The sequence below is a fragment of the Panthera leo genome, chromosome E2 (assembly GCF_018350215.1).
Source record: "Panthera leo isolate Ple1 chromosome E2, P.leo_Ple1_pat1.1, whole genome shotgun sequence".
Classification (NCBI taxonomy): domain Eukaryota; kingdom Metazoa; phylum Chordata; class Mammalia; order Carnivora; family Felidae; genus Panthera; species Panthera leo.
The window spans coordinates 10,711,066-10,735,899 of record NC_056693.1 but is presented as its reverse complement, the minus strand read 5'-3'; the positions used below and the strand labels follow the sequence as shown (position 1 = coordinate 10,735,899).

Genomic DNA, 24,834 nt, shown 5'->3' with positions numbered 1-24,834 from the left:
TTGAACTCACAACCCTGAGATTAGGAGTCATGTGCTTTACCAACTGAGCCAGCCAGGCACCTCCCCCATGACGTAGAAATCTTTTCAAAGAAAGAAGACACTTCTAAGCCTTGGCACCTGTTGGCCCCTCACCTTAAATGCCTTCTCACTTGGTTATCTCCTACTCATATTTCGCGTCTTGGTTCAGACTTCCCCTCCTCCAGGAAGTCTTCCCTGCCTACCCTGCAGGGTGAGGTCCTCCCAAGACCTGCTGAGAGAGCCCCTCCGGGAGCTTCCCTCCCAGCTCTGGGTACTCAGTCCCAGTCTGGGTATTTACAACAGAGTGGACATCAAAACTACTTGATCTGTGTTGGGCCCTGTGCCAAACACTTGATCTCAAACTCTCCTCTAATTGTATACAAATAGGCATGGTTATTGTCCCCGTTTTACAGAGGATGACACTGAGGTTCAGAGAGGATGGTCACTTGTCAAGGTCACACAGCAGGGAAGGGCTGAGCTGGATTCGAATCCTGGATCCAAACCCGTCACGGCAGGCTTCCCACACACACCCCTAAACATCTCAAAAGTCGAACCCACAAGGTGAGCGATGGAACACAGAGACAGTCGAGCAGGGCCTTAAGAGCGCAGGAATTAAGGTGGCACAAGTCGAAGTTCTGGCTCTGCCACTCTCGTTGTATGACCTTGGGCAAGTTTGATGACCTCTACGAATGTCAAAGTCCTCAGCGGTAAAATGGAGCTGATGTTAGCATCTACTTTCTAGGCTGATTGTTGGCTGTGATAGGAGGTTGTGGGGTCAGGTCAGGCCGCCAGGACAAAGAGGCTGGGGGAGTGGTCTAGCTTCTGTCTCCAGAAGGGGAGCCCCAGCAGAGCCTTAAAGGGATCTAGAGCCATAGTCCCACATGGGTAGCGGCTGAGGGCTTGGAAAGGATGGCCTGCGAGGGTGTACAGCTGGGGGGTGGGGGCAGGAGTGGGAGTGGCATCTGGGGAGGTTTCCTAGGTCATCAGAAATTTCGGCGTTTTCCTAAGGGCACTGAGGCACCTCGTAAGGCTGGGAAGCGGAGGATGAAGAAAGGAGACGGGTGTATGTAACCAAACTTCCGAGTCTTGCTCCCGACTTGGGCATCCGGGGCGCCTTCAGTTAACAGCTAGCAATACTGACCTCAAGGTTGAAACTTTATTCCGTTGGTTTGAGAAGCCACGCGTTTTTCGGGGGGGGGGGGGGGGGGGGGGTGGTAACTGCCCCGATTTGCTCAAGGTCACACGAGTAACTGGCAGTATGGCTAGCCTCGCGGCTCTGGTTCTGCGCTGGGCACGGTGCTGCCTGGCAGCCACACCCACCAACCCGAGGAGACGGCGGGGAAATCCCACCCTAAAACCCCCCGAACTTCTGCCGCCCCGGGACACGGTAACTTTGGGGCGGGGGGCCACGCCAGACCTTCCTCCCGGCCCCCCGCCCCGCGAGCCCCCTTCCTCCCCGCCCCCCCCCCCCCAATGGCTCGTTCTAAGAAGGGCGCTGTCTGGGGGCCCTCTGGTCACCTTGTCCTCCGCGCGCTCTACGGCGAAAGGGCCCTGCGCAGGCGCGCGGAGGGCGCCTTCGGGGCCCGCGCTTTACGACACTTGTGCAGCAGCGGCCGCGGCAAGTCGGCACTCCTTCGCGACGATTCGGCCGGGTGCCGCTGGCGGCCGTTGCCAGGGTGGGGGTCGCTTTGCGGCATGGCGATGGCGGAGGGCGAGCGGACTGAGTGTGCTGAGCCCCCCCGGGACGAGCCCCCGGCCGATGGCGCCCTGAAGCGGGCAGAGGAGCTCAAGACGCAGGCCAACGACTACTTCAAAGGTGCGCCCGCCCGGGAGGGGGCCGGGGTGGGGTGGAGAGCGGCCCAGGGCAAGGGGTGCCCGGCCCGCGCGGAACCATGGCAACGCGGAGCGGCAGCCTGGGCGCGGGGCAGGCACTACCAAGTGACCCGGCGTGGGGAGGCAGGATGGCGCGACCCGGGGGGCGACGGGGGGGGGGGGGGGCGGCTCTGACAGAAGGGGTGATAGCGAGAGGTGGCGTTCGGAGCGGGTGCTGCTAAATGGGGAGGCCGGAGAGGGCGCTACCAAGTGTGAGGCGGGAGGGGGACGGGAACGAGGGCACTTCCAAACGTGAGGTCCTTGAGAGGTGTTAGCTATGGTGAGCCCTATAGAGGGCGCCTTCAAGTAGTGACAGGGGGCTCGGGAGTGATGGTGCTACCAAGTGGGGAGGTCTAGGGTGGGTGGCACCAAGTGGGGCCTGGGGGACACTGTCCCAATTGAGTAGGGAATTGTAAGGGCGGAGGGGGGGCGGGGATCGATCATTAGGTGGCAAGGCGAGGAGGTGGGAGATTTGGGGTTGCACGAGGAAAAGGGATGCGTGGGAGGCTCTGGGAGTAAAGGTGGGGGAAATCCCAAGAATAGTATGACATGGGATCTTGGGAAAGAGTAAGATGTGGGGGCACTCATTCATTCATTCATTCAGCATGTTGATTGAGCACCTGCTATGCGCTAGGGACTCTGCTGGGCTCTGGGGTTATAGCGGTGAATGAGCCACATGTGGCCCTGCCCTTTTATAGCTTGTAATTTAGCAGGAGAATCAGACATTGAGTAAAAACACCAGAAACAATAAAATACTTAGAAGTTGTGATGAGGGCTTTGAACCCCCCCCCCCCCCCACAGGGTGTGAAGTGGAGATCGGGCTGGAGGCTACTGCGGTCAGGGAAGGCCTTAACTGAGGAGGAGGCATTTAAGTAGAGAAGAGTCACAAAGGAGTGTTCCAGGTGGGCGCAGAGACATGTGCAAAGGCCCTGCGGTAGGAAATGAAAGACTGGCGTGGCTGAAACTTTAGCGGATCAGCAGGGAGACTGATACAAGATGCGTTTAGGACAGGGGCCAGCCCGGGTAGGGTTTCATAAGTCACTGCAAGGCTAGTTTGGATTTTACTCAGGTGTCCAAGAGGAGACCCTGAGTAGACGGATGGTCCAGTCTGGAGCTCTGAGGAGAGGAATTCAGGCATGGTCAGCCAATGAGGGGAATAGAACACCCTCGGAATGGATGAGGTCTTGTAGGGAGAGAAGGGGCCGGAACCTTGAGGAATTCTAATGTGTAGAGAAGAGGAAGAAGCTCGAGAGAAGTGGTCCGTGAAATGGAAGGAAAGTCAGGAAAGATGAGAGAAGAGAGTGCTTCCAGAAGGAGGGCGGCTGTGGCCCGGGTCACATGCTGCCAAGGCGAGCACCGAGCAGTGCCCGCGGGATTTGGCTCCACGGATGTTGGTGCCAGCTAGCCTTGACGGGAGCAGTTTCTGGGGACCAGTGGGGGTGGGCGTCAGCCTGGAGGATACCGAAGAGCAAACTGGGAAGTAAGGAAGGGACAGCAAATGTTGACAAGTGAAGTGTTTCATCCTTAGGGATGAGAGGAGGGGAGGGATCCAGAGCCTTCGCAGCCTTCGGTGGGAGCACAGAGGGATTCAGAGTGGGAACGTGGGTCAGGCTGCAGCGCCGGAGAAGGAGGTAGGAAGGGCCCGTGAGAGATGAGGCTTGGAGGTGGAGCCTTGGCGGCTGGCTGGGGGGGGGGGGGGTAGGGGGGTGCGGATGTCATCCTGGGGGCGGTGAAGAGGCCCGGTGAGATTCCCCCAGCTGCCTGGCTGACATTGGATGCGAGAGACGAGACAGGTGAGAGGCGGTGGTGGTGCTGACCAGAGACCGAAAGCGACTCAAGAAATGCATCAGAGAGGAAAAGAGGGCAGCCGCCTGGAGAGAGGGAGGAGGGACCTCCCCCCAGGCAAGGAGAACGGGGTCGGGGTCGGGGAGGCCTATCCTGGCAAGGGGAGCGGAACCTGGCACCAGGGAAGTCAGTGGGGCTGGAGTGGAAGAGGCAGGAGGGGGGGCTGAGCTTTCTGCTGCGGCTTCTGGGGAGCCATGGATAGTGAGGAGGGGAGGGACCGGGTCAGGTTTGTGCTTTAGCGAGACCCCTGCGGAGGGGCAGGACCGGAGGCTGGGAGACCTGGGAGGAGGCTGGGGCAGGAACCTGGGCCGGGCAGGATGGAGGCCAGACCAGGACAGGGCGGGGCCGTAGGGATGGTGGACGGATTTGAGAGATGTTCAGGAGGCTGGCCTGGCTTTGGGGGTTGAGGGGTCAGGAGAGGCGTCCAGGACAAGGCACAGCCTCTAGCCGGGGGACAGCGAGGAAGGTGGGGCCATCCCTGAAATGGGGCTCGGGAAGAGCGGCAAATAGGAGGGTGGGTGCTGAGGCAAGGTAGGACTTCTGGGAAGCCGAAAGTCACGGGGAGGGGCTCCTTGCCCTCCAGGCCCGGGGCCCTCGGAAGCCCGAGGGCTGGGCAGGCCGCCAGAGGTACTGGCACTGAGCTGGCTGAGAGGAGAAGGGCCCTCCTGGTCCAGGCCCCTCACTGTCTGGCAGGCGGTGGCAGGCACCGAGCCCCAGCCTCCGGGGCTGTGGGAATAACAATAAAAAGAATAATTACCGCTCTCCTTAATTGAGCCCCTGTGGTGGCCAGGTACAGCTTCATCTTTCCCGGGGCGCTGGGAGGGAGGGAGGGAGGAGCGGCCCTGTTTGTTTCTTAGAGGAAGCTGAGGCTCAGAAGTGAAACCGCTTGCCCAAGGTCAGAGTGTGAGCCCGGATATCCCCCTTCCTCGCCACGTGCTTGGTGCCCCTGTTCAGAGTCCTTACCTGGAGCTTGCAGGCAGAGGAGGATAGCCCTTGATTGGGCTCAGGCCCCTTCCGGAAGCCCTGGGGGGCAGAGCCTGGTCCCCGATGTTGCCCAGCTCTCTTCCCCTCTCTCTGGGCCTCATCGCCCCCCTTCTGTAAAACGGGAGGGCTTGTATTTAACCCCCAAAGACGCCTCTGGGTCTCTGGTTTTGTCGACATGGTTAAGAGCTCAGGCTGCCTGGATTCAAATCTTGTTTCTTCCTGTTTCGTGCTGTGTGACCCCTGGGCAAATGGCTTAACCTCTCTGTGCCCTGGTGTCCTCCTCTAAAATCTGGAGGACTGGATGCGCTCGTAAAGCAGATAGAACAGGTTCAGGAACCGGTGTTGTTGGGCAGGTGCCTGAAGTGCAGCTCCTCCCGTTTCCTCTGCTTGGTTCTCCTCTTTGTTCACTCATTTTTTACTCACTCCTTTTGCAAGCATCTGCTGATCGCCTTCTCTGCTGTAGCCGCATTTCACGCGAGAGTTTATTTAGCCCTCAGAGCCACTAGACGAGGCAGGGCAGGGCCGATCGGGCTCTGAGACACCAGGCTCCCCACCCCAGGCCAAACGGGCCCCGTGAGTAACACCTCAGCCGTCAAGAGAGCTGGCCAGCTGGCCTCTGGAACACAGCCAGGAGGCTGAAGTAGTCCTCGAAGGCACTGGCATTCCAGGGAGGGTCCCTCAGACTTAGGCTGTCTGGTTCTGCCCTGGCTTGTTTCTGGGAAGTCCTGGGCTTGCCCTCCGGGTCTCCCAGTCCTGGAGAGACACACCCATCGCCTAACGGTGATGGGCAGGGCTGGGATAGGGGAGCCCAGGGGCTGGGGCGGCCCAGAGGAGTGCCTCACCCAGCCTGAGAGCGGAGGAGGGCTTCCTGAAAGAGGGGACATCTGAGCCATTTGACAGATTGCCAGATATTAGCCTGCAGGAGGGATCGTTCTATTGTTCTGGCCGTCTCCCCAAGACCTGACTTCTTTTCCTGGTGTCATTGTGTCTGTCTGTCTGTCTGTCTCTGTCTTCCTTCCTTCGCCCATTCATTCAAGAGCTATTCATGGAGCCTGGAACCCTCTTCTTCCATCTTCTTCACCAGACTCGCTGTCAACCTCTAGGTCTCTGCTCTGGCATCATCTTGGTCTGCCCCTGTGCTAAACACTCTGGGTCATCATTGTCTGGAGGGGTGTGTGTGTGTGTGTGTGTGTGTGTGTGTGTGTGTCTCCCATTGGACTGTGAGCCCTAGGAGGGCAGGGCAAAGGACTGCTGTGTCCTCAGACTGAGCAGGGGCTCAAAGAAGTAAGACAAATGGGTCCTGCCCTCACAGGCCTGAGGTTCAAATTGGGGATGTGGGTTATAAGCAAAGAAAACAAAGGAAAGTCATGGTTCATCCAATGGCGCTGGAACCACGCTGGAGAAGAGTGAGGTGGGAGTTAGGGTAGGAATTCCCATTTTAGGCCAAGTGTTAGGAGAAGGACTCTGAAACTCCAGTCCAGAGGGGGTACGTAAGTTGCCCAAGACACCCAGCAGGTAAGAGGTGGGGCCAGGATTGGGCCCGGGCCACCTGCCGCTGTCTGCGTGCTCCTTGTGCTAGGTTTCCTCTCAGGGGTCACCTGGTGTGAGAGTGAGGCTGGGCGCGTTTGGGTTTTGGCTTGGCTCGGAATTGCCACCTGCCACCTGCCTTGTGATCGCAAGCACGGGATCTCCCTCTCTGGGCCTCCGTACCCTCGTCTGGAAAATGGGGCTAATGCAGCCGTCCTCAGGGTTGTTGTGAGGGTTCAGTGAAGGGACTCGTGTACCAAGAGCCCCGCACGGCAGCTGGCACATCATGGTCCCCCAAACCAGGCAAGCCTCTGAGCCTTGCTCTCCTGCCTGTCAGATGGGCACGTGGGAAGGGTCCAAGCCTGGCTCTGCAGATACAGACTGGGTGTCTGACCTTGAGCAAGGCTTCTGTGGCTCATCTCTAAAGTGAACACCAGATGGTGCTTATGCCGTGGAGATGTGAGGATTCCACGGGTGAAAATGTAAAGCGCAGGGCACAGCCATAGCTCGTTGCAAACAAAATCAGCCTTTCCCCCTTGGTCAGACACATCCTGTCACTCTACGCCTAGAACATCGATATCTACACCCTCCGTGGCTGTGGCCTTCGGGATCTGTCTTGCCAGCCTCCCTGCTCTCAGCCTCCTCCACCCCAGCCACACCAGCCTCTCAATGGTCCTCGGACACAAGGCGTGCGCTGGCAGCACACCCCCTCACTTCCCACCCCGGGGCCTTTGCACCTCCTGTTCCTTCTGTTGGGAATGCTTTTCCTCCTGTCCAGTTTGTTGCTTCCTTTGGGTCTCTGCCGGCGTGTCCCCTTCTCCTTGAGGCCTAAGTAGGTTCCTTCTCCTTTCCCACTTCCTGTTCTCCTACTAGGCCCCTTCTTTGGGCTGGTTTACTTGTGTGAGTGTGGGGGCTGGCCAAGCAAAGGGCTCAGGGCAGACTCACCTGTGCTGGATTCACAACATCTCGGCTCCGCCACTCATTAATCTGTCCTCTCCGGGCCGTGGGACCAGAGGAGGACCCTCTGGAAGTCCTCCCTGGAAGAAGTATTGCCCCGGTTGGCGCCTTAAGGGGTGACGGCTGGGGGTGGTGGGGGGGGGGTTGTGTGGAAGTGACTTTGAGTCCTGGGGATTCGAACCTGAGAAGACCAAGCCCGTGCCGGGGTGGGACGGTTGGAACAGGGAAGAGGGGGCGGGCCGGAACAGACGTTTCTGAGCTCAGCTGCGGACCTCGGTTTTCCCACCCGTGAGTGGGGGGGGCCGGGCCAGGACCCGGCCGCGGGGCCGCTCCTGCCGGGTGGCGGTGGTCTTGCCTCAGGCCAGCTCCTTCGTCTCCTCAGCCAAGGACTACGAGAACGCGATCAAGTTCTACAGCCAGGCCATCGAGCTGAACCCCAGCAGCGCCATCTACTATGGGAACCGCAGCCTGGCCTACCTGCGCACCGAGTGCTACGGCTACGCGCTGGCCGACGCCACCCGGGCCGTCGAGATCGACAAGAAGTACATTAAGGGCTACTACCGCCGGGCCGCCAGCAACATGGCGCTGGGCAAGTTCCGGGCCGCCCTGCGTGACTACGAGACGGTGAGCCGGGCCTCGGGGTGCTGGGCAGGCGGCGGGAGGGTGTGAGGAGGCCGGGCCCGCGTTCACTCACCCCTCACTCGTCCAGCGGCTCGGCCTGGAGCACGCTTTGTGGCTTCCCATCCCGGCTCTGCTGTCACTTGCTTAGTGAAGTGACAAGTTACCTGGCTTCGCTGTGCCGTCTTTTTTTCTCAATTGTTTTTGGATGCTTGTTTATTTTTGAGAGAAAGAGAGAGAGAGACAGAGCACGACGAGCAGGGGAGGGGCGGAGAGAGAGGGAGACACAGACTCCGAGGCAGGCTCCAGGCTCCGAGCCGTCGGCACGGAGCCCGCCCGACACGGGGCTCGAACTCACGGACCGTGAGATCATGACCTGAGCCGAGGTTGGACGCTCAACCGACTGAGCCCCCCCGGGCGCCCCAAGTGCCTTCTTGTCCACGTCACGAAATGGGGAGAACACTGAGACCTGCCTCTAAGGGTTGCTGTGAAGAATAAATGAGTTTCTGCTTTTCGTGCCTTTAGACCAGTGCCTGGCATGTAGTCCGTGCTCTGTACCCACGAGCTGTTGCGGTTATTGGCACTGTTGGTGGATGAGAGCCACGCAGCCATATTCTGGTGGAGTTCCAGTCCGGAGGAGGGCAAAACGCAGACCTGTGTCCTAGCTGAGGTCAACAGAGCCCTCGCAGGCGGGGTACACGCTCGGAAGAAGGCGGAACGGGGCGATGAGCTGTAGAGGGCAGCGGGTGGGGCACGTGTTGTGATGAGGTGACAAGGGAGAGGACCCAGTGCACCGCGGGAAGTCACTAGTTCACCGGCTCGTCAGCCACTCCCATCGCTACGATTGCTCTGATGGTAACGGCAGGCGCTGTGACATCCGGGGGCCAGCGCTCACTCCAGGCGTGTCCCATGCCCTCCCTGGGGACTGGCAGCCCAGGGCGGGGCAGGGACGGTGATGAACCCCACTGTGCGGATGGGGAGGCTGAGGCCCAGAGAGTTCAGCTACCGGCCCGTCAGCATGCAGCTGGCCAGTGGCAGAGCTGGGATTCGAACCCAGGCCCCCGTGGCTCCCCGGCTTCAGAGAGTGAGCCCCCTGAAAGGAAGGAGTTTGCTTGTTCGGTTTATTGGGTCAGTGCTTGGCACCCTCAGGGGCTCAGTCGGAGCGTGCTGCGTTATTATTTCCCCCTCACCCCCATCCTATTTTATTTCGTTCACCATACGCGCTGAGCAGCCTCTGTTGGGTGGGGAGGGTGCCTGGGGGCTGAGAGCCACAGGCTGCAGTTAGAGGGAGCGGGGCTGGCCGCCAGCCTGGGGTGGAGGGTGGATTTTAGGCCAAGTGAAGTCTTGAGCCAAGACAGGGCCAGGAGACACCTGTATTGGGGTGGGGGCAGGGCCATGGAAGAGGTGGTGGCTTAAAAAATTTTTTTTTTAATGTTTATTTTGAGGGAGACAGAGTGCGAGCAGAGGGGGGGCAGAGAGAGAGGGAGACACAGAATCCGAAGTGGGCTCCAGGCTCTGAGGTGTCAGCACAGAGCCCGATGTGGGGCTCAAACCCATGAACTGTGAGATCATGACCTGAGCTGCAGTCGGATGCTTAACCGACTGAGCCACCCAGGCGCCCCAGAGGCGGTAGTTTAGAGACTGGGGTCAGAATGGAGAAGGGAGTGGGGTGCCCCCTGGCAGGATGGTGTAGGGAGCCCCAGAACAGAGTCCTTAACGAGCTTCGGGTCCCAAGCCGTTCCCCAGCCCAGCCTCCCCTTGTTGTCCCCTGGTGTCCTCATCTGGAGAATTGTGGCAAGAGGAGTGGCCACCTCCGGAGTGGCCATGGGGCTCTGGCGAAGTGGTGTGAGTAGAGGTCATTGGGGCGCAGGGTCCGGTAATGAGTAACCCGGGAGGGCACTCAGGGTTGGATGGGGGCAGGGTTTCTCTGCAGGGCTCGGGGTGCGGGGAGAGGCCTGGAAGAGCCTGGCAGGGCGGAGGGCCGATGAGCCTGTGCCCAGGCCTGTGCCAGTGTCTCACCGTGCCCAGAGGTGTAGGGAAGTCTTCCCCGGGTGGGGGGGCAGGGAAGGACCCTTCTTGTGGCTCTGGCCCAGTCGGGGGCCTAACCCCGCCTACTCTGTGAGGCTGAAGATGATCAGTTCTGGCCGTCTTGTGGAAATAACCACATCGGAACTTCTGCCCAGGCCTTTTATGCCATGGAAGGCAGGTGAGGGGGATCCACAGCCTCTTGGGGACCAAACTGAGGCGGGGGCCACGCTCAGCATTTAAATCGTCACAGCCTATTTCCCTGTGGTGGCTTCACCAGCAGCCGTGGGAGTCCCCGCACGAGCCTGTGATCCTTGTGGGCCCTCCATGTGCCTGTAGGCTGTCCGCCTCTCCACGCTGCCACATCTCATCGGGCTCTGTGGGCAACGGGCAGAAGGGCCGGCCCGGGGCAGTTCACCCTCCGGTCTCTACCTCCTCCCCTCCTCCCTTCCAGAGCTGTCTGGAGACATGCTTGCTGGAGCCTCAGGCCCGCTCTCAGATCCTGGCGTCCTCGGAGGCGGAGCCAAGATGTGACCTTGGTTGAATAACAAGCCCGAGGCTCTGCCTCTCTGTGGCCTGGCCCTTTCCTTTCTCAGCCTCAGTTTCCTCATCCGCACGCTCACCGTGGGCCCAGCTCTGTGTGAGCTCTTTACGTGTGTGAATTCAGTCCATTGTGCAGGCAGGAAACTGAGGTCTAGAGGGGGAAACCCCTCCTCCCGGATCTCCTGGCCGAATTGGGCCCTGAACCTAGAGTTCCTGCCTGTAGCTGTGAGTGAGCTGTGAAGTCAGTTTAATGGTTTGAGACCAGCACCTCTGTCTTTCATCAAATAGAATAGAGAAGAAAACAACGGTTCATTCGGAGGAAGTGGGTATACGTGTTTGTGAAAAGCTCGTTTTCACTTACGTAAACACAGGCGTGTGATATAAAATATGTATTCCTTACCATGAGTCATAGGCAAAAGCCTCAAGGTCACTAATGTAGGAGTTGGTACTGGCAGCGCGGTCGGGACACCCCAGCTGTAAGCCGTGTGGCCCGGAGTGCTTTGGCTGTCTGCCCTCGGTGTCCTCATCTGTAAAAGGGCCCACCTCAGGGCCTTCTCGGGACGATTCAGGGAGATTTGTACATTCGCAGCGGGACCTGCCCACCCTACACACTTGATGGCATTTCTCATGGGGGTGTCGGGGCGGGGGGAGCCCGTGGCCCACAGGAAGGGCTGTTTGCAGGTACCAGGACCTTGTTAGGGGCCCCGGGTGGGGGAGGGGGGCCACGTGTGTCTCCCTCTGCTGGTGGGCCCTTCCAGGGCCCCTCAGTAGGAACAGTCTCCCCTTTCCACCCCCTCGTCTCAGGTTAGTCCTCTCAGAGGGACCCTTGCTCCCGGATTCCCTGTCCCATTTTTGGGTCCTCTTGTCGAAAGACTGCCCTTCCCCCTCACCCCACCATCTTCTTTCCTGTCTGTGGTTGGCGCTCAGATGGTCGTGTGGGCCCTGGCTGGATCTGGGGGACTCCCGCAGTCCCCACCCCGCTTCGTGGATTTTGGGGGTTTGGTTCACAATGCGGCTCGCCCTCGGGTTTCTTCTCACAGCATAGTCCAGCGCAGTCAGTCAGAAATGCGTCTTGCCTTGCAAGCCCGTGCAGGCGCCCGCACACCTAAGGTGTGGCTGTCCCCACGGTTGGGGGAGCAGTCAGCTAAGGCCTGGCACGGTGCTCGCCGTGGGCGGGGCGCGATTGGGACCTGCCTGCCCTCGTAACGGAGTCGTCACGCTGACCCTGTGCGTGGGGACTGTTTTCCCCGACCTACAGATGAGGAAACCGAGGCCCAGAGTGTAGTTCGCTCCCTGAGATCCCGCAGCCAGGAAGTGATGGTCTCGTACCAGAGTCAAGCACCTGGCCCCTGGAGGCACGCAGCGGGCAGAAGCGTCTCGGCCTGGCATCCTCCTGTGGCTCAGCCCCACTCCGGCGGGCTCTCTTCTCTTCTGTTTTATTATAAATAAAAGGGACACTGAGTAAGACCTCAGTTAACTCACGAGAGGGTGTCGCCCTGTAGGGTGAAAACCCTGGTGTCCTGCTTACGGCTGTCACTGTGCAGTGCCTGGCCTAGGAACCTGGCTCTCCTCCAGCTCTCCGTGTGCCTCAGATGGGCACGGCCCCTCCCTGGGGCACAGCTCGTCATCTATGCAGGGTAGGTCATCCAAATGACCCGCCACGCGTACTCACGTGGGTCCCCCGAGGTCAGGAACGCTCAGCCTGGGCCCGGCTCTCGCTGCTGGACGACAGTCCCTCACCCTCAGTTCCAAACTCGGGCCGTCCTGAAAAGGCCACCGTTGTAGTTAAGTTCGGGCAACTCATCTGGTGGCAAAATCTGACCTGAACTGACGAGAGGTCATTGATGGTCTTGGTGCCTCCACGTCGGGTGACTGGAGGCTTTGCTGCAGTGGTGGGAATATGTGTGACTACTCAGTGCCCCTCGGATCTGCTCGGGGCGTCACGTAACATAGCTGTTCCTGGTTACCCGACACGTGCGAACCTGTGTTACTGTGTCACTAGCTCGCGCACTATGGGTCTTGCCCGTGAACAAGCCCAGCTGAAGGTGGCACTTTTTAGAAACAGCTTTTTTTTTTTGTTTTAAGCTGATTTATTTTTGAGAGAGAGAGGGAGAGAAACAGAGCGTGAGGTGGGGAGGGGCAGAGAGAGAGGGATCCGAAAGATCCCAGAATCCGAAGCAGGCTCCAGGCTCCGAGCAGAACCCGACGCGGGGCTTGAACTCAAAGAACCGCGAGTTCATGACCTGAGCCGAGGTCGATGCTCAACCAACTGAGCCACCCAGGCGCCCCTAGAAACAGCTTTTGGAGAGCGTCGTAGCTTCACGTGCAGTGGTAAGGAGGAGTAGAGATCCCGTTCTCCCGGTTTCCCCCGCAGCACCTCTGGCGTGACCACACAGACACCACAGTCAGGATATGGACCCCGACACGGTCCACATATCACTTTTTACAGAAGAGTCTAGTGTTGAGTTCTGAACCACCAGGCCCCTCCAGTTGGGAGCAAATGACCCCCCGCGGGAGCAGGGAGGCCCGGTAGGGCCACTTCCGCTTTCCCAGCCCCATAGTGAGTCTTAGAGCAGCGGCCACCGGGCCTGGAATGAGCACTCTGGCCGACGGAGCCCTTTGCACGGGTGCTGGCACCCTGCCCTCGTCCTAGAGGCTGAGGCGGGGCTCAGGACGGGGACGGCCTGCCTTCAGCCCCTGGAGGCCTGGCCCTGTACGTCCCTGGAGGGCATGCGAGGTGCTGTGGGGACGAGTGGCCGTGGCCGAGTGACGGTGGGCAGGGAGGGAGCACCCACCGTGCTGGTGGAAGTCAGGATCCTAGGCAGGGAGAAGACGGAACTCTGGCTTCTTGGGCCTCAGATTCCCCATCCATCAAATGGGGCTTGTGGTAACACCCAGCAGAGCTGCTCTGCAGGTAAAGGGAGCAAGTTCGCCGTGCTCCAGCACATAGTAGGTGCTCAGGAAGTGAGCCGTGTGTTGTTACTGCTGCCGCTCCTCTTTTTCCGGCCTTGTTGGTATTTGTCCCCATCCTCCAGCCATCCTGCGAGTTCTGTGAGAACAGGGGACTGGCCAGGGGAAATGCTGAGTGCTTCATCATTTCCTTTCGGGGGGTGGGGGGGATTCATTCCCTCCTGGGACGCAGCCGCAGCCTCGCGGGGCCGCCTTCCAGTGGGGAGAGAGCCATCTCCAGCCGTGCTTAGGGCTGGGGCAGGTGAGCCAGGGGCTTGTGGGCGTCCAGAGGGGTGTCTGACCCAAGCTGGGGGGGTGTGGGGTGCTCCTCGAGGAGGGGACAGCAGAGCTGACAGCTGGAGGAGAGGAACCAGGAAGGGGTTGGAGATGGACGTGAGGTGTTCTGGGCCAGGGGGCAGCCTGTGCCAGGTGACAGGGAGCTGGCACATTGGACACTTGTGAGTTTGGTCTGGCCGGGTGGTGCCGGGCAAACAGAAAGCAGGGGTGGGCAGGCCCTTGTGTGCCAGGCCAATAACTTAAGCCAGGCCTGGACTTAACCCCAGGGTGTGGACTCAAACCCTGTCCCCACTGGGAAGGACTCCAGGGGGTGCTGCCTCCCTCCCGGGCCTCGAGCCACACCCACCCCCAGGTGGAGCCGCCTGGCAGGATACCCGGGCGTGAGCCTGCCCAGCCAGGGAGGAAGCCGTCGCCTGCCACGGCCCGGCTTCCTGCCATCCACCGGGTCTGTGCACCCGTTCCCAGGGTGGATGAGCCACGGTGACCCGCAGGGGTTAGCAAGGGCCTTTGCACAGGCTTCTGGTTCACTCTGCCAGGCTTTCCCCGGGGGTGGCGTCCCCACGCTTGAAGGCCTGCTTTGACACTTCTCTTCACGCCCCCAGCACAGGAGCCGCAGGGACCTAGCTCCTCGGGTGGCCAGCAGAATGGGCAGGCCCGGCGGGGTCCACTCAGAGCAATCATAGTTACAGATAACTAAACTGAGTCCTGGACGGGTGATGTCCTCGCCAAAGGTCACACGGTGACAAAGCGGCAGAGCTGGGATTCGGATCCAGCCCTGTCTGCTGCTGAACTTGGGAGGATCCGAGTTTGTAGAAAGCAGGATAGAAGGTGGAGGGAGGGGTGGGCACAGGCTCCTTTTATTGAGAACTTACTGTACCCCAGAGTCACGTGCCCGGGGCTTTATTGCGTATGATCCCGTTTCGAGCACGGCGGCCCAGGAAAGGGGCCGTGACTAGCAGCCGGCGCCCGTGTGGACTTTACTCCTGATGGCGCGCTGCACCCACTTCGTGCGTGTCCGCTCCTGTGACCCTCACAGCCACCCTCTGACGGGGCCGCTGTCAGAAGTTCCCTCCCGTAGAGAGGGAGGGACTGGCCGCCCGGCGTTCCTCCGCCGAGGGTTGGCGGGGCCGGGATTGGAAGCAGGCGGCCTGGCTCTGTGGCCCGTGGTCTTGACCGCCCTTCGGAGGAGACGGAGGGGACGCCGCTAGGTGCTAGCCGCTGTGTGCCGAGCCCCGTCTTCATTACTTGTCCTTCCAGCCGCCCTGCCAGGTGGGGCGTGTCCCGTCCCCCCTTTCATAGGTGAGAGAAAACTGAGGCTCAGGGAGTCCAGGTTCCCCAGCAAGTCCTCGGTTCTTCTGCTGGGTCTGGGCTGTTCATTGCCACGGTAGACCCAGCCCCCGCTTTCCTCTTAATCCCCTCCCCACTCGGTATTGACTGGAACGTCAGTAAAGTGAGCCTCGGCCGGTGTGGCTCCCACGAGGAACCTAAAGCTGAACACGTGCTCCTCAGATGGGACACTTTTAACGACAGAGCTAAGACTTTTTTTTTTTTAATGTTTATTTATTTATTTTGAGAGAGAGAGAGAGATTGGGGGAGGGGCAGAGAGCGAGGGAGAGAATCCCAAGCAGGCTCCACATTGTCAGCACAGAGCCCGACGTGGGGCTCGAACCCATGAACTGTGAGATCATGACTTGAGCCGACACCAAGAGTCGGACGCTCAACCGACAGCCGCCCCAGCGCCCCAGAGCAAAGGGATTTTAAGAACTCCCGCTTGCACGGGTGAACACGTTTGCCCCGCGGGACAGCCCGGCGTGGGCAGCTCTCATCGCCCGGTGTGCGGATGCTCAAGACTGAGGTCTGGAGGTGAGAAAGTCCGGGGCTGCTCCGCCCGCGCGTGGAGGCCGGGTGGTCTGGCTTCCGTGTTCGTGGAGCCCGGGGCCGGGCAGCCGCGGCGTTCCCCCGTCCTGTCTGCTCCTCTGCGCCAGGCGGGCTGTGCCTGGGCGTTGATGCCTCTTTTCTCCCTCCCCCGCTCCTCCCCCGGCCCTCCCAGGTGGTGAAGGTGAAGCCCCACGACAAGGACGCCAAGATGAAGTACCAGGAGTGCAACAAGATTGTGAAGCAGAAAGCCTTCGAGCGGGCCATCGCCGGCGACGAGCACAAGCGCTCCGTCGTGGACTCGCTGGACATCGAGAGCATGAGTGAGTCAGGCCTGGGTGCCTAGAACATTCCCCATTCTTGCAAGCCCTCTCGGGGCCCTGTGCGCGCTGGGGGATGCGGGCAGGGGCGGCCGCGGTCTGTGGCTCCTGCATTCCTGGGAGCTCCACGGTCCGGCGCTGGGGCTTGGGTTCCCGCGGTTCAGGCGAGGCGGACAAGCCCCTCGTCCCGCCATCGGGGCCTAGCTCCCTAGCGACATCTGTACCGCCCGCCCCGCCCTCACGGCCCCCCTCCCTCCCTCCCCCCCCCCCCCGCCCCCGTCGGATTTGTGTAGGTCCTCTAGGCGCTCAGACGATTCAGTCCTTCGTTCCACAGATAATTATCGAGCGCCTGCTATGTGCCAAGCGCTGTTCCAGGCACCGGGGGTACAGCTGTGAATAAAATACTCTCAGCCCTCGCGGAGCTGATGCCCTGGTGGGGAGAGAGGGGACTAGACGGTGTCGAGTGCTGTAAAACCACGCAGGCAGCGGGGAGGGGGGTGCTGGAAGAGGGGGCGCGCTGCACAGAGAGGCCAGGCACGGCCAGCCTGAACAGAAGCACCTGGCCGGGGAGAGGACCCTTCACCCTCCGTCGTCCTCTCACCCTGTCTGCCCTGTGCCTCCTCTCGGCCTCACGGTGGCCGTGGCCACTGAGTCTTGTCCCCCTCCTCCCCCATTCACCCCAGCCATTGAGGATGAGTACAGCGGGCCCAAGCTTGAGGATGGCAAGGTGACGGTCACCTTCATGAAGGAGCTCATGCAGTGGTACAAGGACCAGAAGAAACTGCACCGGAAATGCGCCTACCAGGTAAGGCCCCGTCAGGTGCTGCACACACCCGTGACCCCAGGATAGCATCGCGGCGGCGCTGGCGGGGCCCAGACTCGGCCACGGAGGGCGGCTCGAGGGGGAGGGTGGTCACGGCAGTCGACGCTGCTGGGCACCGTGCGGACGCGGTCTTTATTCCCGACGCTGCGTTCCCAGGGCCGGCATTGCCATTTAGTTCCTTTTATTAATAGTTTTTCTCTCCCTACCCCATATGTTCACGCGTGTTGTCTCTTCCACGAGATCCTGTGCACGTTTGTCACAGTTATTTTAAAGTCTCTGGTAATCCTACCATCTGGGTCATCTCTGGGTCTGCTTCTGTGGTCTGTTCCTCACGTGTCTCATCATTTTGTGTTGGATGCCAGACATCTTATGCAAAAGAACAGTAGAGACTGGGCTAAATAAGGAGTTTCTACGGAAGATGGAGGCCCTTTCTTCCGTCGGGCCGCTGGCGCGAGGGGCTGTGTCCGTCTGATCTGCCGTCTCGGGCATTTTGCTGGACTTAGCCCACCGCAGGCTTGCGGTGTTTTCAGACTGGGATCGGGACTCTCCCTTTAGCCCTGGCAAAGTCCCAGGGATGTCTTGACGTTGTCACGTCTCCAGCTTCTGGAACTGTGGGAGAGCTCTCTGATTTTCAGCCTCGCGGCCAGATTTTTGGTGTGCCGGGGGAGTTCTGTGCTCTCCCGTTCCGCCCCCACTTTTGTGCTGCCTTGCACCCCGCCTTCCGCGACGGCCGTGTGAGCAAGCCGGCAGGTGAGGGGAGAGGCGTTCGGAGGCGGGGGCTTCTCCGGTCTGTCCGCTGTCACCAACGTACCGCTGGCTTCCCTCACTCTGGGCCTCGGCGCCCCTTGGCCTCTTGCCCTCCTGCCGTGCCGCGGGGATAAAAGCCCCAGGGAAGGTTGCTGTCTGCCGTTGACTCATTTAGATTTGAGCGCACGCTCGGCTCTCAGATGGTTTTCGTAAGATTGGATTTTGTGGGTTCGGGGCCTGTTGCCATTAGCGCAAGAATGACCGTAGTCTACAACTTTCTCCATTCTGACCAGAAGTGGACGCCTTCTACTTTGTTTAACGTTTGGGGGTTTTCCCCCTACCTCTTACCTGTGAAAACTGTCAAACCTGCAGAAAAATCAAAAGAACAGTATAGTTAATATTCTTGCCCCCTTCACCCAAATGCACCAATTAACATTTTGACACGTTTCCTTTCTCTCTCTACGTATGCGTGTGTATGCACACACGCTTCTTTTTCTTTCCTTCTCTTTTCTCGGTTTTCTTTTCTTTTCATGAGCCAGAAGTAAGTTGCATCATAACCTGTATCTCCTAAAACCAGGATACTCTATGTGACCACAGTTCAGGTGTCTCACCTTAGAAACTTAGCGTTGATAAAATAATACCGACTAATGCAGACCGTCCACAGGCCATCCACAAAATCTGGAAACACTGACAAATCTATATGACAAGGTCAAGGTCATCTTTAATCTTCACGTAGCAAAAACTAGTATTATCTACATTTCCAGACAAATACTTTAACTCTTTAGCTTACCCAGGTTTCCCCGAATTAGCTGTTTTGTGGTTTTGGTTTTTTGTGGGATTTTTTGTTTGTTGTTTTAAAGTTTTGTTGGTTTTTTTTTGTTTTTTTTTTTTGTTTTTTTTTTTAAGTAATCTCTGTACCCAATATGGGGCTCGAACTAAACAACCCCAAGATCAAGAATCACATGCCCCGCTGACTGAGCCAGCCAAGCGCCCCCGTGTTGTTGGATTTTTCAAAATCCAGAATCCATTGACGGATCAAATACTGCATTTTTATCTCCTTTCATCTAGAACAGTCTCCTGCCCTTTTGGGGAGACTCTTCCATGACACATTTTAGACATGTCCAGGCCAGTTGCTTTGTAAAATGTACCACATCTGGATTCATCTATGTTTCTTCGTGATGCTGATTATCTTAAGAGGAACCCAGAGTCTCTGTTTCCGTGTAAAATAACGCTGATGTTTAGGGGCTCCTGGGTGGCTCAGTTGGTCACACGTCTGACTTCAGCTCTGGTCGTGATCTCACAGTGCGTGAGTTCGAGCCCCAAGATGGTCTCCGTGCCAACAGTGTGGAGCCTGCTTGGGATTCTCTTTCTCTCCCTCCCTGTCTGCCCCTCCCTCACTTATGTCCTCACTCTCAAATAAGCTTTAAAAAAAATAATAATCGTAATGTTTCAGTTTTTTTAATGTTTTGGGGCACCTGGGTGGCTTAGTCGGTTGAACGTCCAACTTCAGCTCGGGTCATGATCTCGCGGTCCGTGGGTTAGAGCCCCGCGTCAGGCTCTGTGCTGACAGTTCAGAGCCTGGAGCCTGCTTCCGATTCTGTGTCTCCCTCTCTCTCTGCCCCTTCCCCGCTCACACTCTGTGTCCCTCTCTTTCTCAAGAATAAGTAAACATTAAAACAAATGTTAAATTTTGTAATGTTTTTATTTATTCTTGAGAGAGAGAGAGAGAATAGGGGAGGGGCAGGGAAAGAGGGAGACACCGAATCCGAAGCAGGCTCTAGGCTCCAAGCTGTCAGCACAGAGCCTGACGTGGGGCTCAAACCCACGAACCGCGAGATCATGACCCGAGCCGAAGTCGGTCGCTTAACCGACTGAGCCACCCAGGCGCCCCAGTAATTCTAACGTTTAAATGCCGTGGCTCCTGCCAGCGCTCACTTGTCTGGCCTCCGCTGCCTGTTCCTTGCCTGCCTCTCCCTCACCCTCCGCTCGGCAGTGTCTCTTGGTCAGCCCAGGCTCTCCGGGGCCCGGGGCGGACAGCAGGCCCTCCCCCAGGCCCCACTCACAGCCCACCCTGCCTTCCAGATTCTGGTACAGGTCAAAGAGGTCCTCTCCAAGCTGAGCACACTCGTGGAGACCACGCTTAAAGAGGTGCGTGCCGTGGGGCGGTGTGTGGACGGGCTGGGGGTGGGGGGCTCCCTGGCTGGGGCGGGGCTGTGGAGCTCAGAAACTCACAGGCCCACCTGGCTTGGTCTGCCTTCCCTCTCCCCCTACCCTGTGTCTCTCCCCTGGATGTCCCTCTCTTCTCCTGGTCTCTGTCCCACCCTTTTCATTTCTGTGTCCCCTGCCTGTGTCTGTTGCATGGTTCTTCTCGGTCCGCCATGACCTCTTGCCCCTCCCCTCACCCCTGCCCCCTCCCCACGTCTCTCTCTGGGCCCCTCCCTCTCCGGTGGCCTCTTTTCTTCCAGACAGAGAAGATTACGGTGTGCGGGGACACCCACGGCCAGTTCTATGACCTCCTCAATATATTTGAGCTCAACGGTTTACCCTCGGAGACCAACCCCTATGTATCCTTCCTCAGAAGAGCAGACCCTCCCTGTCCCTCCACCTGGATTTGGGGGAGGCACCGTGGCCAGAGAGCACAGTGGGAACCCGTGAAGGGAGAAGCCTGAACAGTCGCTCGGGCACGGGGATATGGGTGGAGTGGCCGGCCAGCGTCAGAGTGGCCAGGGCAGGTCCCCCTGCGCTGTGTGCCCGGGGCAGGTGGCTCAGTCCCTCTGGGCCCCAGCCTCTCTTCGTCTTGAAACGGGGCTGCTACAAGATCAGACACGTAACGGCCCCAGGCACTGCCACTCCCCAGCCGCGTGACCATAGCAGTGACGTCACCTCTTGGTGCGTCAGATTCCTCATTTGCAAAATAGGGATAATGGGGTCTGACTCACTGGGTTGTTGAGACGGGTAAATGGGTTCGTATGTGTGAAGAGCTGCGTGGCCCACAGTCAGAGCTGTGTAAGTGATTGCTGATGTGATGACCGTTGCTTGATGAATGGCCACCAGGCCTGTGAATATCGGGTGGGACGGTCCATGTTCCGTTGCCCCTATGGCAGACTGACCACCTCATGTCACCCTCCACCGTCCACTTCCCTGAGCAACAGATGAGGCTGGGGATGTCAGCACTATCCCGCTGAGGCTCCAAGAGGCTGGGCGACTGGGCCAGAGCCAACAGCGAGGAAGAAGACCACAGCCCAGATCCCCTAGCCCTGCTGACATCCCCACTCCTAGGGTGGCACCGGCAGGAGCCGCGGGACATGGGGAGGCTGGGGAAGGAGCAGTGCCCCCCACGCCTTGTTTTCCTTAGCAGAGCAGATATTTAATGGCGACTTTGTGGACCGCGGCTCCTTCTCCGTAGAAGTGATCCTCACCCTTTTTGGCTTTAAGCTCCTGTACCCAGATCACTTTCACTTGCTTCGAGGTGAGCTTGTGTGGCAGGAAGGTTTGGGGTCAGTGTGGCCTGGTGCAAGATGAGCTCACCAGGGAACAAGGGCCACCGGGGGGGGGGGGGGGGGGGCGGCGGGGGGGCAGGGGCACATGTCCATTAAGAGGTGGAGAATTGGTCTGGGTTGAGGGCTCCATTGAGACGTGGGGAATGGGGCCGGGCTGGGGGCTCCATTGAGAGGTGGGGAATCGGGCTGGGTTGGGGGCTCCCGGGGGCCTGAGCGTCAGCACTCGGCACGTGGGAGGTGCTCGGTGACTGTCTGCTGTGGGCTTCCCTGCAGGAGGTGATAAGAGCGAGCCCCAGCGGAAGAGTTGATGAAGCCAGACACAGGGGCCCGGGCAGCTTCCTTGTCTGCCCCAAGCCCTGGGAGTCCCGGGAGGGCAGAACGAGGTTGTGTGCGGGAAGTTGGGAGGCACAGCAAGGGGCGGGTCCACGACAGGCATCTTGGAGGGGCCTGTGTTTTGTTCCAACCTGCCCCCTTCCAGCCTGGAAGGCACGCAGGTTCTCCAGAAAGGAGCCCAGGGCCCAGGGGGCAAGGGACATACCCATGGTCACTCCAGGCTGGGCCGGGCCTAGGCCTTGTGGCCACCTGCCCAGTGTGTGCCTCTCAGAGAAGGGACTAAGAGCAGTGTCAACACCTCACTGGGTTTCTGGTGTGTGTGTGTGTTGTTGGCCTCAGGCCCCTGGACCCGGCCCGGGGGTGCCCGTGCAGGGGGTGCTGACCGCTGCGCTCTGCTCCTGGCCAGGCAACCATGAGACGGACAACATGAACCAGATCTATGGCTTCGAGGGCGAAGTGAAGGCCAAATACACAGCCCAGATGTACGAACTCTTCAGCGAGGTGTTCGAGTGGCTCCCGCTGGCCCAGTGTATCAACGGCAAAGTGCTGGTGAGGGCGGCAGGCGGGACCCCTCGGGCCCCTTCCCGCGCCCGCGCCCACGAGGGCCACCCTGAAGCGAGCTGGAGGGTTGGGGTGTGGCCGGTGCCTCCGCTCACGCAGCTGTCCCCGCACTACACCCCAGATCATGCACGGGGGCTTGTTCAGTGAAGATGGCGTCACCCTGGACGACATCAGGAAGATTGAGCGGAACCGGCAGCCCCCGGATTCAGGTGAGGGTGGTGGGCCGGGTGACAGCCCCTTCCCTCCCGGGGCCGCGGCACCTCCTGCGTGGGCTTCCTGCCCTTGGCGGGGATGGCAGGGCCGAGCCTCTGCGTCCTCGCCTGTGACTCGGGTTGGCGCACTTCCCCACGGGGCTGTGCCTGCAAGGGAGTGTTCTCGCACACCGCGTGGGGCGCGCTCTGGTCACTTGTTTGTGGGTTCTGGAGAGTGACGTACCGGGGCTCCCGTGCTGGTGAGGACAGGTGGCCGAGTACTCGCACGCACGCACGCACGACTGTGGGAAGTGTTGCACAGGGCATGGGGAGGGTGGGGTGCTGGGGGTCCGGATGGCCTCTCTGGGAGCCACACCAAGGACCGACTGGGAAGGAGGCACCTGCCACGCAGAATTGCCCCGGGCAAGCACAGAGGGGCTCGAGGCAGGTGTGAGCTTCGCACACGGGAGGAACAGCTGGCAGGGCAGTGGTTTTGGGGTGAGCGGGGATGTACTTAAAGGGGGTTGATGAGGCCCTGCAGAGCCTCAGAGGCCTGGGGGAGGAGCTTGGGCTTTGTTCCTAGGGCAGCGGGAGCCCCAGAAGGCTTTGAGCAGCAGAGGGGTGTGATCCGAATAGCACCGTTAAAGGGTCCTCCCCCTATGGGGCCGAAATACATTGGCTGGATCTGGCGGGGCGGTCACGGGGCTCAGGACCCCATTTCGCGTGCCCCTGCCCAGCCTCCACCCCAACTGCGCTGACGTCCCCTCTCCTTCCCCCGCCCAGGTCCCATGTGCGACCTGCTCTGGTCAGACCCACAGCCGCAGGTCAGTGTTCCCCAGGCTGGGCTGGCGGGTGCGGGCTGCGGGCAGAGGGGGTGGGGCGGGCGGCACCCTGAGCCCCCTGTCTCCCCAGAACGGACGCTCGGTCAGCAAGCGGGGCGTGAGCTGCCAGTTTGGCCCCGACGTCACCAAGGCCTTCCTGGAGGACAACCACCTGGACTACATCATCCGCAGCCACGAAGTCAAGGCCGAGGGCTACGAGGTGGCACATGGCGGCCGCTGCGTCACCGTCTTTTCCGCCCCCAACTACTGGTGGGTCCCGCCTCCGACCCATCGGGCCTCCCTTCCCCACCCGCTGTTGCTTGTGTTGCTGGTTTTTCCGTTAACTTTTTGCGGTAGAAAGTTGCAGAGACACACAAGAGCAGGTAAAACCGTACAAGGAACACCCACGTCCTCATCACCCGGGTTCAGCAGTTGCCAGCCCGGGCCGGCCTCCGGCCACCCCCACCCTGGGCACCACCGCTTCCGTGCTCCGACCCCCCCTGGTGCCCCTGAACCTTTTCGTGCAACCGGAATTCCACTGTCACTCTGTCAAGTGTCAGATGGGATCACCTGAACGCAGAGTCCCGTTTCCTCGTGTCTCTCAAAAATGGCTCTTTTTGGTTTGATTTCTTCCGAGTAACAGGGGACACATTCTTGGTCTTTCGGTTCCCTGTCCCTCCTCCCCTGTCACTTGTAGGCTTTTGGTTGAAGAAACCAGGCCCCTTGTCCCCCAGAGTTGCCTGTGCTCTGGACCAGGCCGCCTACACCCTGCGGGTGCCAGCCAGCACGTTCCTCTATCCTCTGTTTCTTGGTGGTTAGAGCCAGGGTGTGCTTGGGTCAGAGTCCAGGCTTTGGCAAGCGTCCTGCCTCCGTGGGGGGACATGTGCCCCCCGCCTGTCCCCTGCTTCCCCTTCCGCCTCTGCTCCCCTCCTACCTGAACCTCCTGGGCCCCCCTCCTTTCCCCTGGATTCCTGCCTTTCCCGGTTGTCGTCTCTCACTTCTGTGTCTGGGGCTATCTGTGTCCATGCCTCTCTCTCTCTGCTCTCAACGTCTCTGACTCCGTTTCTGTCAGTGTCTCTGATGGGCTCTGTCCGTCTGTGTCTCCCTCTTCACTGGGACTTTCTGCCATCCAGCCTCCTTGGGTCGCTTCCCTCCAGGCCCCTCCCCAGCCCTTCCTTGTGTCTCCCCCCTGCTCCCCACCCCTGACCAGCTGCTCTGCCCCTGTCCCCACAGTGACCAGATGGGGAATAAAGCCTCCTATATCCACCTCCGGGGCTCTGACCTGCGGCCCCAGTTCCACCAGTTCACAGCAGTGGTGAGTCACCCCCTCTGTCCCCTGCTGTCCCTGGCCTGGGGAGCACAAGGCTGAGGCCCAGTCAAGGACAGAGCGCAGTGCTCAGCAGCTCTTGGGGGGCGGGCTGATCTCTGCATCTGGTGTTCAGACAACCCCCCTGAAGCTGCCCTGTTTCTGTCTTCCTTGCCCTGTGTGCTCTCGTGTCCCAGCCTCATCCCGACGTCAAGCCCATGGCCTACGCCAGCACGCTGCTGCAGTTAGGGATGATGTGATGTGAGGCCCGCATCCCAGGGCCTGCTCCCCATCTGACCCCAGGCCCAGCCCAGGGCAACGTTGGACCCCCTTTTACTTTGTAAAGTTTGTATTTATTCCCCTTTAGGTTTGCAGAGGGGGTGGGGGGCCGGCCAGAGGGTCCGCTCCCTGGAGAAAGAGAAAGGAGGTGGAGAGGCCAGGGTTGGGGCACGTCCGGGCATTGCGGAGGGAGGCCGCGGCGGGTGGGGTGGGCGGGGCCCAGAGGCTTCCCCGCCTCCCTCGTTTGCATGGCCCCTCCCCCCTGAAGCAATAGGGCCCCGCCATAGGAAGACCCCCCCAGAAGGAGGGTCATCAGGGAGGCCTCGCCTGCGTCTCCCCCTCCTGGCGGCCCCGAGACGGGGCTAGGCTGGGGTTCACCCCCTTCCCCAGCTATTTTATGTCTGTAATTAAATATGTTAAAATAAAGTCATTATTGTAAGTCA

General features: G+C 59.8%; 1 protein-coding gene across 1 annotated transcript; it reads left to right on the top strand.

The window, feature by feature from the left end:
• The first annotated feature begins 1,622 nt into the window (after positions 1-1,622).
• Positions 1,623-24,834, top strand: PPP5C (protein phosphatase 5 catalytic subunit). Its single transcript, XM_042919209.1, has 13 exons — positions 1,623-1,834; positions 7,586-7,827; positions 15,686-15,833; positions 16,514-16,635; positions 19,483-19,548; positions 19,866-19,964; positions 20,764-20,869; positions 21,640-21,782; positions 21,916-22,003; positions 22,769-22,809; positions 22,898-23,076; positions 24,040-24,121; positions 24,310-24,834. Exons 1-13 carry the CDS (start codon positions 1,714-1,716, stop codon positions 24,370-24,372), a joined length of 1,500 nt encoding a protein of 499 aa, XP_042775143.1. The 5' UTR covers positions 1,623-1,713; the 3' UTR covers positions 24,373-24,834.

What these genes read in the sequence shown, in the direction of transcription:
- PPP5C (XM_042919209.1), top strand. Translation starts at nt 1,714, where the DNA reads ATGGCGATGGCGGAGGGCGAGCGGACTGAGTGTGCTGAGCCCCCCCGG. An exon ending in ACCGGAAATGCGCCTACCAG is followed by an intron (nt 16,636 to 19,482) that starts GTAAGGCCCCGT and finishes CCTGCCTTCCAG; the next exon opens with ATTCTGGTACAGGTCAAAGA. An exon ending in CCTCGGAGACCAACCCCTAT is followed by an intron (nt 19,965 to 20,763) that starts GTATCCTTCCTC and finishes TTAGCAGAGCAG; the next exon opens with ATATTTAATGGCGACTTTGT.